Source organism: Urocampus carinirostris, chromosome 13 (genome assembly GCF_059441175.1).
Source record: "Urocampus carinirostris isolate Australia breed hairy pipefish chromosome 13, RoL_Ucar_1.0, whole genome shotgun sequence".
NCBI lineage: Eukaryota > Metazoa > Chordata > Actinopteri > Syngnathiformes > Syngnathidae > Urocampus > Urocampus carinirostris.
The window spans coordinates 24,598,309-24,612,363 of record NC_142361.1 but is presented as its reverse complement, the minus strand read 5'-3'; the positions used below and the strand labels follow the sequence as shown (position 1 = coordinate 24,612,363).

General features: G+C 37.3%; 1 protein-coding gene across 2 annotated transcripts in view; it reads left to right on the top strand.

Moving 5' to 3' along the window:
• The window catches only part of map3k4 (mitogen-activated protein kinase kinase kinase 4), an 83,175-nt gene that overhangs the window by 16,178 nt on the left and 52,942 nt on the right, over positions 1–14,055 (top strand). For both annotated transcript variants that reach the window (XM_088351475.1, XM_088351474.1), the window contains exon 2: positions 7,721–7,890. In XM_088351475.1, the coding sequence (XP_088207601.1) occupies positions 7,721–7,890 (170 nt within the window). The remainder of the gene's footprint in view (positions 1–7,720; positions 7,891–14,055) is intronic.

Sequence of the window (14,055 nt, the reverse complement as noted above, 5' to 3'; positions counted from 1 at the left end):
ATATGTCACCAACCTGGGGGGATTGGTTAGATAGTGCCCTCATGCATCTAATCAGTATCTACACTGGCATGTCATTATTCTAAATCTTTATTTGTCAATAATTATACACCATCTATTTTTAAAAAAAACACCTGCCCCGTTTCCTGATTCCCTTCCCACTGGGTCCACCCTCAATTTGTAAAGATTTTGCTTTAAAATCTGAATATTTATATTAAAAGCCAGATCGGCTCGTTTTGTCCACAAAATTGTGCTTTTTTGAAGTTAACAAACTAATTCCCCTAAAATTGATTCTAAATAACCAAAGAAATGGGTCATGTTGTTTAGATGATTGGTACATTTTTGAACCAACTTGGGCATTTTTTTTGGACAATCTTTTTTACTTGAATTTCGGGAGAATATTAAACTTTTTGTTGTAGTGATTAGTTCAATGTTCTACCAGAACGAGGCAGACTTCTTCCAATGTGCAGCTAAAATAGAACAAATTTGTCCCGATCCAGACCAGTATGACCACTTAACTTTTAAGTAATCGTTGCTACCAAGTACCAATAGCACGAGTACTTTGTATTTTACAAGGTAGGGAATCATTACAGACAGTCACTTTAATATTCACATCACTCATTAAACAATGATGTATATTTTAAACGGATACACATTTTTGGCTCAAAATTGTATGAAATTGATGGCAATATTCTTCCAATTACTAGTTCCTCATCTTAAAAAATCTGGAAAATAATTTTTGAGGTAGGAGATTCCAATGTTTGGCCTCGCTCGATGATATATACATCCATCCATTTTCTGTGCTGCTTATTCTCATTAGGTTCGTGGGGGTGCTGGAGCCATCTTCGGGCAGTGGGCAGGGGGCACCTTGAACTAGTTGCCAGCTAGTCACATAATATCTACATACTTTTTACATTTTTTGTACAATTTTAATTGTTCGATATATTTTTGAGGGGTGAGGTTGATCAACTGTCTGTCGGGGACTACAGGGGGGGTTGATCAATTTGGTTAGTTATTCCTTATTTTTCAAGATGCGGGACATTATATTTAATAACAAATTGCATACCATCTCTTTTGTTGTTTTTTTGTTTTTTTGCTGTTGACAATCAAATGTGAGTGCATGCGAGCTATTATGATGCTCTGACATCATTTGAGGTTTTTGAGCGTTGGCGAAACAACCGCCTACAGTATGTTTGCAGCAGCCAATCACCATCCACCTCCCCCCTTCCCCTTTTTCTCTGCCTCCCCTACAGTCCTGTCACTTTGTTTAACATTTACTCATCCAACCGAGAACTGGGCCACTGTCTCTGCATATAGGGCACTATATATGTGGAACAAATTGATTTAATCAATCGATTGATTAATTCATCTCTTACAGTACAGTTACATAAACCCCACTTGCATTGACACTTCTAGCCATAGTCTCTTATATCATGTTTTCTCTTTATCTATTTTTTTTTTTTTTGTTTGCACCAGTGGATAAATGAGAACATTAGGACCGGGAACATTTTAGCTTGAGGGCTCTTTTGTATTTCCATCTTCTGAGAGTGTGTGACAGATTATTAATAGATTTGAATTGTTACACACTATAGGGCACATTCCTGGTTCTGAGTGTCCCCCTGCAGTTCGGAGGTTACGGACATTCAGAGTAAAAGCCATGTGAAGAAAGATATTGGTAATCATTGTGGAAATTTCAAAGGAAACCTCACAAATGGCTTCAGTTTTGTAAAACGTACTGAAAGATATTGAACATGTCATCAGCATATTATTTCTAGCCACTTAAGAAACCCAGAAAATCCAGCACACTGGTTCTTAAAATAGCTCACCAGTGATGGGTCAACGTGTTTTTTTTTTTTAGGAAATGTGATTTTTATCTGGCATAAGAAAAAAACATTGGTTTTATATATATATATATATATATATATATATATATATATATATATATATATATGTATACCTGTATACCTGTATACATTTTTTTTAAATACATAAAAATAATACTAAAAAGTAAAATTGATCTTCTTAAATACTATCAAACTTTATAAAACTATAAAAAAAAAACTTATAATCCAAATGAATTAAGTCTATAAAAATGTTTTGTCAATACGCAAGAAAACTAAATGGTAAAATAAACAACACATATATAGAAACTGAGAAAAATCTGTTAAAAGTTATTAAAAACTCATACATACATATATTGTGAATAATTTCAATTTTACTGTTTAGGATTAATGTAAAAACATTTCTGATAAGTGGTGCTGAGTCATCTCTTTGTGTGTATCGTGGTCAACAGGCACTGTGGATAATATAGTTTTTGGCCAAAGCATTCTTTTGCTGTATCTATTTTGAAACCATCATACATTAAGTTACCGCGGGTCACGTCATATGATGTAGTGGGCCACATCTGGCCCCCAGGCCATGTTTTTGACAGGGGCTTTCTATTCTTGGTAAAACCATTTAAGGGTTTTGTCGCCACCTAGAGGTGATTTTAAACACAGACAGAGCTATATTAGAGCAAATGCTGCAACCAGACGGCTTGTTAAAAGCAATTAATAAATAATCCTGGCGTCATTTGATCAATCTTCTCACGACATAATTATTCATTTCTTATGCCTGTGTTATGCAAGTGAGTCGTCACATTTTATTCTTATACTGCTGCGTTTGAACCTTGCACTGTTATTTCCAACTAGTGCAAACCCTCAGGTAATTGTTTTCTCAAGATGCGCAATAAATGTTTGGCCGGGGGTCTCGTCGTTATTCATGTAACATCAGTTGCTGTGCACGGAGAAGCTGGTAATTGCACCACAGATACTTCAAATTAAACAAAAAGCCTTGAATTATAAACTGTGAAAAGTAGTAAAGCGTCTTCTGTTGTGGTCTATTGGCATCTGGGGACATGTAAATCGCCCAAAGTAGAGTACAGTAGTTTTAGATTAGGGCTGTCAATTGTGTGGTTAGGTTTTAAAAAAGAAAAACGGCTTGCAGTTTGAAATATGTCCGCTGGATATCGCCAAAGCCAGTCGCCACTCTGTCTCTCATTTTCATTTCTTTTCCTTCTCTTTCTTTCTATCATGTTTTCCCCTTTTTTCTTTCTTTGTCTGTTCTCTTTTCTTTCTCTCTTTCTTTCTCTGACTCTCCTTTTCTTTTTCTTTCTCTCTCTTTCTCTTTTCTCTCTCTGTTTCTCTTTATCTCTCTCTTTTTCTTCTTTTTTTTCACTGTATTTCTTTCGCTCTCTTTGTTTCTCTTATTTGTTATTTTTCTCATTTCTCGCTCTTGTTCTCTCTCAATTTCTGCCTCTCATTTTCATCTGTATCCCTCCTCTTCCTCTTTCCCTTTTCTCTCTTTCTTACTTTATCTTTTTATCTTACTCTCTTTCTCTCACTCACTCTCTTTTTCTTCTCCTTCTTTGTTCTTTTACCTTTTTTTCTCTTTCTTCTTCCTTCAATTTTTTTTCTCTCTCTCCATTTTTTCCCTTTCTCTTTCTCTCTTTCTCTTTCTTCCTCACTCTCCTTTTTTCTCTTTCTCATTTCCCTCCCACTCTTTCTCTCTTCCTGTTAAATCTACCAGTCCGCCCTGCAAGTTTTTTTTTTTTCTGCTATCTGGCCCTCGAAAAGAGTTTGACACCCATTTTAGATAAAATATCCTTCAAATGTGAAGGATTTGGGTCATGATTGTGACGATACAAATTTGGTTTCTGGGACTTAATGTGTTTGCTGAAAAAAGGGTTTAAATTAGTCCACCTGGACATATAATGATTTTACAACCGTCACTTTATGAAAAATGTTAGTCCATTACCATAATCCCCCTTTGCCCAGGATAAAACTAAAGAGGCCGATAAACAAACAGAAAATGTGTTTTCAAGAGATGACTAATCACAATAATGTATTCAAGTACCGTCCTCATTTTCAAAGTGTTCCTAAAAGCCTTCAGCTGAGTGCCGTCATTGCTTTTCGACTGACTCTTATAACTATAGTTTTTAAAGCCTCTGATAATTATATAGCTACCCCTGGTGGTGTGAAAATGCTTTGTTAAATAAAATGGAACAATGAATTGCATTCATAATCGAAAAGCATGAAATTTATATCATACAACTTAAGTCCTCCTTTGAAAAACAATGTATGTGTTTGGCAGCCATCTACTTTACGGAAGCCCAAATGACCATTTTACCAAGGTAGCTTGTCCGGGTAGTGTTTTTAGTTTATTTGTATAGCCCTTTATCACAAGGAGTCTCAAAGGACTGCACAGACCACATATTATTGTAAACTACCGACTATTATGACACTCAAAACTCAAAACCTCAACAAGAGGTAAATGAAGAAACCTTGAGAAGGGATCGTACATGAGGTAATCCCCCTTCCAAGATGACCAGGCTGCCACAGATGTTGCAATAACAAATAATACACAGATATTGTTAACGTGTAATATAGGTCATTCATAAGCTATTGAATAGAAGTGTGTTTACTGAGGTTACAGATCAAATCTCAGTGGTCATTCCACAGCACCGGGGCCCAGATGGAGAACGCTCTCAAACCTGTGAATCTCTTCTTGGCTCTTGGGATCACTTTTAGACCAGCATTTTTAGAGCGAAGGCTCCAGACCGGAACATAGGGGGAAATTAAATCTGATAGCACTGATGGGCAAATAACTCCCCCTGCTAGACCCTGCATGTGATGGTCAACGATTTCCGGGATTCACTCATCTTCCACTTTTTTCCACCGTTTACTTATCTAGCCCCTCACATTAGCCACTCGGCTCTAGGCTAAAGCTTGCCACCAGTGGCTATAGATATTGTTAGCTGCACTGTATAAATGTTTCTTCATCCTTTAGTGTCACTTTGCTTCCACAGCTGATCATGCAAGGGAATATTGCTAAATCCTGTGATTCAGGCACCTGGTGTTTGTCATTGTTGTCATTTTATCAACTGTTTTCTTCTCTAGCCACTTTTGTTGCTAGAGTTTCGTGATTCAGATTCCTGGCGCTTGACCAACTTCTGTTGGTCTGCGCTTCAGTCTTTTTCCGTTTTAGCTGCTACAGTTACCAACTTCAGCTATTTACTCTTTTCAACTGCTCCGGGTATATCCAACTCGCTCGATTTTCTGTTGTCACCTCCAAAGATTCACAAAAGCTTTCTTGTCCTGAATTATTTGCCCACTGATAGGGGTATTTCTTTTTTATATTTGCAAAGGAGATTGCAATAGGATGCCATATTTTGCCTGTTATACCTCATTTCTGTTCATTATTTTGACTTTTATGCAGTTTATGTTGCCCCTTTTAAATGACTCACTTTTAAAGGGGAACCTTTTATTAAACACCTGGTTCGGTTGCATCTGCAGTTTTTCTTCTTTCTCTCGGACTCTCGCTCCCATCATACTCTTTGTGAGTCCCTTAAAGGTACAGCTATTCCAACATTTATTACTATTACTAGGGAAACTAATAATAGTAATAAATTAATTTCCAATTTCAATGTGTCTTGAATTTTAGAGTTGTTGTTAATCCTTGTCTTTAAATAAATCAAAATAACATAAGGTACCACACCTACATCATTATCACTATCAGCCAATATTGTTGCTGTCTTTTGAATTCTATACCCTTTTGGGCGGATCTGCTTTTTGTAACCCAAGAGATTTAATAAAAAACAGGGGGGCTTTTAGAACAATTTGGCATTGTCAGGGTTTTTTTTGTACAGTCATTCTATTCTGTTTTCCTTGCAAATTCAAAATTAGTTAATGTCTCCTCTCTATATATAGTGTCTACTGAATTATAAACTTATCACCCAGGGGGAAAAATGGAATTAGGCTTTCAAATTTTCCAAAGAAGTGTCCTTTGGGACTCTGTCCATTTTCTTCAGCTCCATTCTAAGCTACAGCTACCTCTTGTGGTACATCATTACACATTGTCACTTAAAAAAACAGCACTTTATTTTATTTGAGCCACACAAATGTCTAACAGCTTGCAGATTTTTCTTTACAATGAAAATGTCTAATGGCATACATTGGTGACACATTAAGGACATAACTAATTTTTTTAAGAAATATAAGAAAAATATCACATTGCCAGCTTTAGCAAATTGATTCCCTGTTTAACCCTGCTTACAAATGCATTTAGTGACCCATCAAATGATTTACAGCAATCAATTTCAAGGTATATCTTCCATCTACCACGGAACAAATATAAAACATTTCTATAATAGTGAAAGTTCCAAAATTGTATCCAAAAGGTGTTGCTCACACCAACTTCAAAATCTTGCTAGCTTACCTGTGTCATCAACACCATAGCATGCTAACCAGTTGCTAAGAGTTCAACAGACCTGTTTACTTCCATTTAGAAATCCTTTTAAAACACCCTTCAAAGACTTTTTTGTCTTAAAGAAAATGATTTGGTTTTGCATTGTATGTGGGGTTTTTTTTTTACCTCTTGACAACATTTACAAGCTAACGCCAAAGCTGCTAACTTACTAACTGCATCCGTCATATTGGCTAGTTCCTGTACATGTGCAAATTTCCACTTAAAGGCGAACCTCACATTCCTTTTTACTCAATTGTGCAAGCATTAAACAAATAAAACAAGGCAATAAATTAAAGTGTGTCCAAACACACGCATTTGACATAAAAAGAAATCATTAATATACTTATAACACATAGAACCTGAATGACACAGGAAAAACTGGAAACATTACCACTGTTGAAAGACTTACATTTAGAAAAGTGAGGTGTCAGTTTCTTGAAGTATTTGTTTAGTTATCATTACCATGGTAAACAAAGCAGGACATAGAAGCAGAGGAGCATTTTTACCCTTGAAATAAAGTCCCCTCCAGTACCGTATTTTCCGCACCTAAGATGGCCAGAAATTTAAAAGTGAGCATTCAAGCCCGGTGCGCCTTGTGTTAGGCAAAATATTGTGGGCACAAAGCTGCATACTTCATACCTGTGCGTTATTATACAAGGTTTTACGGTATACTTTCATGTTTGCGCAACGATTGATTAATCCAATATCATCACTGGGGCAAATCGCAATACATTGTATGCAACGAGATTCAAACCCGGGTTGGGGCGGTGAGGGCGCAAACACTTTCCACTAGACCAACGGTGGTAAAGATGACATACATAGACGCATTGGAGCTTATCTCATCATCACGTTTGTTTTACTCAGTGCACAAGAAACACTGATTTGCACAGTGCATTCTGATAGGTTAGACTGACTCTCCTCTTATTCACTTGTGCGTCAAAAAAAGAAAAGACAGAAACAGAAATGATTTCAACAAATTACTATACAAGCTCTTTGACATACGTATTAAACCACAACGTTATTGATGCACACATAAAGAAACGGACTGTTTGACCTATCACAGTGAGTAAAAATTGTGTGATTATGAAAAAAAGCTCTGATGCCTTTTCATATGTCATCCCTACCACTGGTGGTCTAGTGGTAAGGTGTAGGCGCTCTCACTGCCTTGATCTGAATTTGATTTCCCTTGCAAACAATGCTTCATAATTTTAACCAGTGATTAATAATAGCACGACTATATGCCGTAAGTATATACAAAGCACAATTGATGATACACGAATAAACATAGTATCATGTGCATGTGCCTTATAGTCCAGTGTGCCTTATGTATGAAAAATATATGACAAAAGACTGGTTTTGTGTGGGTCCGCCTTATAATCTTTTCCCCCATATAGTGCGGAAAATACGGTAATACTTTTTTTATTTCCGTTCTCCTTAGATCCTCTCATCCCACCGCTACTGGATCATGAATTCGTCGCTCCGAGAAGACAGGCTGGAGACACTAACAAACATGTGGGTCTTGTCCTCGCCCCTTATCCCGTCTGAGGTGAAGGACATCTGGTCGTGCTCCAGGATGGCCAAGCGGTCCTGTGTCTTCTCCTTTTTCAGGTAGAACATTTTCCTCAGAGTTTTCAATTGCTGCAGCTCGCAAAAAGTCTCCAGGACCACCAACATGACGATCAGGCCGAAGATCAAGTAAACTAAAAGCAGAAAACAGGGAAACAATTTTAACTTGAAGCAGAAGCGATGAAAAATTCATATCGGAAGCAGATATTTCTATATTTAGACACTAGAGGGCAGTGTTTCCATACCATACCCGTATGTAGGGGCCGGGCCAGGAGAACAACAAGACTGATATATTTAATTTTTCGTATACAGGTACTGTATGTCGAATTTTGAATCTGATACCGCAGCAACACATGAAGAAAAAAATCACATGGCCTATCCAATCTTCTTGTTTGCATTTACATGCACATGTTACATTTCATTTTTTTATTTATAAATGGACAATTTCATCCAATTGGTTTTTAGAATTAGAGGATAGTAATATAATAACTTTCTTTTTGTAAGCGTTACATTTACATTGAAAAAAACTAAAAGTGCAATTGGGCAAGTGCAGAAGTTTTTGTATAAAATGTGATAATAATATAATATAATAATAATAATAATTTCCTTGTATTGTCATTCTGTGTAACAATGTACACAGAACGAAATGTCGATTGCATCTGACCCGATGCAGCCGCAGCCAAGAGAGGGCGCCGCCGACCACTTTTTAAGTCTTAGGAATGACTCGGCCGGGGCGCGAACCCGAACCTCCCTGTTTATCTCTATAAATAAAATAAATGCATGGTTAAAAAATTACGGGAAGTGTAGCCATCTAGTTATTTTTTTGCCATGTGCGCGATGATAAATAGTGTTTCTGGGATTCTAAGGATAAAAAAGACAAAGAAAATAACATATTCAGTTGTATGTTAGCATTATGATTTTGTCATTTTAGTTTGGCGGGCCACATTTGAATGCCTGACGCGCAGTATGCGGCCCTTGGGCCGTTGTTACCCTTGTGTTTTGTTTTGAGGCAAATTCTAATTATTATTTTAGAGTGATTATTAGTGTTTTAAAATGTCCTGGTGAGGGAAAAAACTAATATCAAACTACTACAAACTGCTAATGTATTAAATTAAAAAAGATATACAAGACTGTCTCAGAAAATTGGAACACTATGATAAATATCTTTATTCTCCTGAATGCATTAAATAAAACAAATATTTTATGTTCTGCATGTATTACAACTTGACAGGAATATAGGAAGTCTTTTATTGTTTTGATATTTTTGCTTATGGTGAAAACTCAAATATCTCAGGTGTAAATATTACACTAACTGTATCACAATATTCTTAATTGTATGATACAGCCCTGGGTATATAGGTTTAAATATTTAAAGTCTGTTATATTCCAGTCTGTGAAGTCCACTCTATAAATACACAGCACTGACGTCACACCCGACATAAATTGGCACGGCGTGCATTGCGCATTTTGCAAGCTGAATGTCCGAATGACGCACGGACACACTCTGACACATACTTGATGCTTTCTTTTCTTTCCTTTCTTCTGGGTTGATTTAAGAGAAGCAATTAAACGGGATTAATGTGCAATGCTACTTAACATTTGCAGAAAGATAGCACAACTAGGCTTGTAATTTGAGAGGGGAAAGGGTTACGCTCCTAACTATAAATTTAAAAAAGTCCGAATATTAGTGTCATTAGTGGCCTCTATTCTGTATATTGCACACTAATAACATAAGTGCCTAATTCACTTTTTGGCCAAATTTTGTCCAGCAGAAAGTTGCACAATCTAAATAAGTGCCAAAATCAGTCAACCAATCATATTGTAGATAAAGAAAAATTGGCATTTCTCATGAACTCGACTTTGTCAAATTTTCTCTTGAAATTTAATTTTCTTCTTAAAACTTATAGATGATTTAGGAAGTTGTGCTATTAGTGAGATAATACATATTTCATTATACATCATTTAGTGCTATATCACGGATCATTTTTTTCTGGTTTCAATCCGGCTGACATAAATAAAATGTTAAAGCTGAAAGCCTCTTTTTGTTTCTTATTAGCTAGAAGGGCAACCAGTTTGGTGTGTATTTCAGAAACAACACGTTATTACTATTTTAGTAATTCTTAGAAGTGCGGTTAAAAAGGCTCAGTCAACCACGAAAACATCTCCTTATATATAAGGCCACTGAATAATTTATCATGTATTTAAAGACATTTAGCAAGACTGATTTTTAATGCCAGGTAAAAATTACATTTACTAAAAATGGCCCATCAATGGTGACCCGTGTTCTACATTATACGTATAAACCGATGAACTATATTCAAAATGTTGCTCAAAGCAAGAGAGAGTTGTTCCAGTAAACACTAAGTAACATCCTTCTTCTTGTAACAGGAAGTATGTGATAATATAATGACCTCGTTCTCACAGCATACTGCAGTGTGAGTTTAGACGGAGATTAAGTTAAGGCAATAAGATCAAACACTAGAGCCTTATCAAACTTGTTTTGTTTACAGAGACGAGGTTGTTTGTCAAAATGTGCAAGAATACCTAATCAAGTGACCAGTGGGTGTGTAACCAACCACAACTCCAAAATTGATAAGGATAAACTGGACCTTGTCCTATATCTTTATCTCATTACTCACAAGTGATTCCCAGTTTGTAGAGCTCCCTGAACTTCTGGTTAGCCCCTTCCCCGGGCACATAATCTCCCAGGCCAATGGTGCTGAGCGAGATGAAGCAGAAGTAGAAGGACTCCAGGAAGTTCCAGTTGTCCTCTACGGCTGAGAAGATGGCAGCGGGGATGAGGAAGAAGCACGAGATGGCCAGCAAGGCTAGGAGACAAGAGTGGATGATGGCCACCCGAGGTTTGGGGAGGCCCCAGCACTCGTGGATGAAAGAAATGGGCTTCCTTGTGCTGTATACCATGACCCTTTGCACCACGGCGGTGAGGAAAAGGAGAGTAAACGGGATACCAAAGGCAGAGTAGATGATGCAGAAGGTCTTGCCGCCCTTGGAGAGTGGCGCTGTGTGCCCATAACCTGTTGACAAAAGAAAATATGTATATATATATATATATATATATATATATATATATATATATATATATATATATTTGTGAATAATGCACACTTGTGTATAACGCGCACCCCTGATTTATCATAGAAATCAGCATAAAATTTTGTTTCTCTTTTATCTCACCTCAAACGTAGGAGTAATTCATCATGTACTTGTATTTAGAGATACTGAGAAAGTCTATGAATTTTCATGCCAGGTAGAAATTACATATCCTAGAAAATCACAATGACCCATCACTGGTGACAAATCTTGAATTTCTTAGGCCATGATAAAACTCATGAACACTGTAGCGAATATGAGTGGCAAATAAATTATTCCAACAAACAATTTATTGACCAATTGAATTAAAGAGCCGAGTTTATTCTTTTCAAAACTGGCCTCGCCTTTTGGGAACACCACATACGGTTTTAGATCATTATGTCAGGAAAACTGATTACTAACCTTGTTCAGTTATTCTAATGGGTGAATTATGTTTACCATTTTGATAGTTCAATGAACATTAATCAAAACACACACACTCTATTGGATTTATGGACTTTGCGTTTACTAATCATCTACTGAAGCCTGAATTGAATACAAAACAATTATAAGAAAATAAAACAAAGACAACTAAAGTTGAGGACTTAAACTGGCACCATTTGGATAGACAGCAACGTTGGCTTGATGATTGCATTATTGTATTTTGATAGAATTCCCCCTTAAACGTCACACCAATACCTAGCAACAACGAGATGTTCTGCGAAGTTCTGCTTTGATGAAGTTGACAGCCCAGTCTTTATGTCCTCGACTGTAGAGCGTGAGGAATCCTAGTTGGCTTGAGATCCAGTTGGGACGAGGACTACAGGATGCAGGGTGAAGCAGTGGTTGACTGCTGGTGGCTTGAGGCTTCTCTGAGGTCGCTGGCTTTGTCCCACCGGTTTGGTATTTACCTTGATAGAGATTGGCTGCTGACTTGGCACGGTTCTGTGGCTGCTTGTTGAGCTGAGACTTGGCCAGGACAGGCCAGGGTTTGTTCCAGTTTTTTTTTGTTAGGATATGCCCTCTTGCCTTTTTGCTGGCGTAATACAGACTGCCCTTGCAAGATAAGTCGTGTACCAGCTCTGGGTTCCGGTCTCCTCGGAGGGGTGGACCCCTTGTGGTGGGATTGCCACGGCAACCTTTAATGCGTAGATGCAGACACCCCCCTCCCCAACCTCACTTTCCAGCAGAATCAGTCAGTCTATGTGATTGACTTAAAACACAGTATTCCCTTCACATGGTTTGACATTGTTTGATAATTTTCTGACATTGCAAAATGAATTATTACCAAAAGTTGAATACTCTAAAACACAATATCAGAATAAAAATTTACAACATTTATTTATTGCCCTCAAAAGTCCGATTTATAATCAGATAATCCAGTATGGCGGTGCGCACAGACACAGTGCTTTTGTTGTGTGGCTACTATATGTTTGTCTTGGGAGAAATACCACGAGTACATCAGGGTTATGCCACTACACCCGACAGCAGCTTGTGGAGATCAGTTACTGGCATTGATACAACATCACCGGAGATTTGGAGACACCACCAGCTGCTCTTCTGATTGCTATCGGGTCCGGGAAGAGACGGGGGCGGGAGAAAAAGATAAAGCGGCTATGTAACAATCTTAGCAAGCCAATTCCACCAAGACTGTACCTCCACAATGCCAGATCTATTACCCATGAAACAGATGACCAGGAGCTACAACTCATGGGAAACCGCTATATACATGATTCTTGTATTTTAATCATCACGGAGACCTGGCTCATTCCAACGATCCCCAAAGCAAGCGTGCATCTAGCCGGCCGCCATCTACAACACTCCTTGCACTGAAAGGATTTTGTTGCACAGTACTACTGTATTGTATAATTACAATAAAGATCATTTAGATATACACCAAAGAGTTGTTTCCCTTGTCATGCTTTTTGGTTTGATTTATATCGTTCATAAAACTTTCTTTTCTCTATTCACTAACATTTGTTCCTGGTACGGTGAACATTCAGATAGCTGTTCGATTTCGGGAATTTCCGCGTGATCAGCAACTTTGAGCTTTAAAGAGGCGCCATATGCAAAAAGCTTCATCTTCGCTGCCTTAGTTGCCATCTAACAGGTACCAATATATCACTAAAAATATGAAGAAAACTAAGATAAAAGTTAATGACTCCAGAAATTGGTAATTGCTTAAAACGGCAATGTTTAACTCGCATATTATTTCAGTGTGAGTTAAGAAAAAAATAGGCACGGAGATTTACTGTAATTTTTAGAGATTTTCCACAAAAGCTCTTTGTCTATTGTTACTAAAAATAGACCAGTTGTGTCTTGTTGGTTGAGAGATGTGGTTGCATTTCATGTTTTGTGATTGTGGTCAGCGATATTTTCAAATGATCAATTATTGTGCAAATACAGTAATATACTGTACTACCGTAAAAGCTTGTGTTTAAAAGGCACGCCAAACTTTGAGTTCTTTATTTAGTTAAAAAAAATATATTCTTATGCACGAATAAATATGGAATGTTAAAAATGGCAGAATCCAACCGTTTTTATCTATATCAGGTGCAGCGATTTTGCCTCAAACTTTCAACCCAGTTTAGTAACTCCAGATCTGACCAAATCCAGCTATTTGCTCTTTTCAGCGGCTCTGGGAGTATCCAGCTTGCTTTGTTTTATGTTGTCGCCCGCAGAGATTAACATCCACTTTCCTGTTAAGTCTCTCGCAAGTGAGCAAGAAAATATGGGAGTAGGCTTTCAAATTTTGTAAAGTGGTATCCTCTGGGTCTGTAGTATGTATTTGTCTGTACACACTTCAGCTCCATTCTAAAATATACCAACTTCCTCTGGTGGATTATTACACATTGTGACCTTAAGCAAACAAGAAAAATGTGAACATGTCCAAATTAAACTGTGGCACGTTTGAACTATAAATATTCTGAACAAATAATTATGCTACACCTGATTAATGACTGTATTAGTACCTAACACAAATCCGGATCTTCTCAATGTTTACCATCATAACCTGCACTGTGGTACTTGTTATGTAACACATAGAATGGACAGCCTCTTCTCTCTGGGTGTGGTTTGCCAACAGCAAAACGGTGCAGTCAAAGGCTTAACACACAA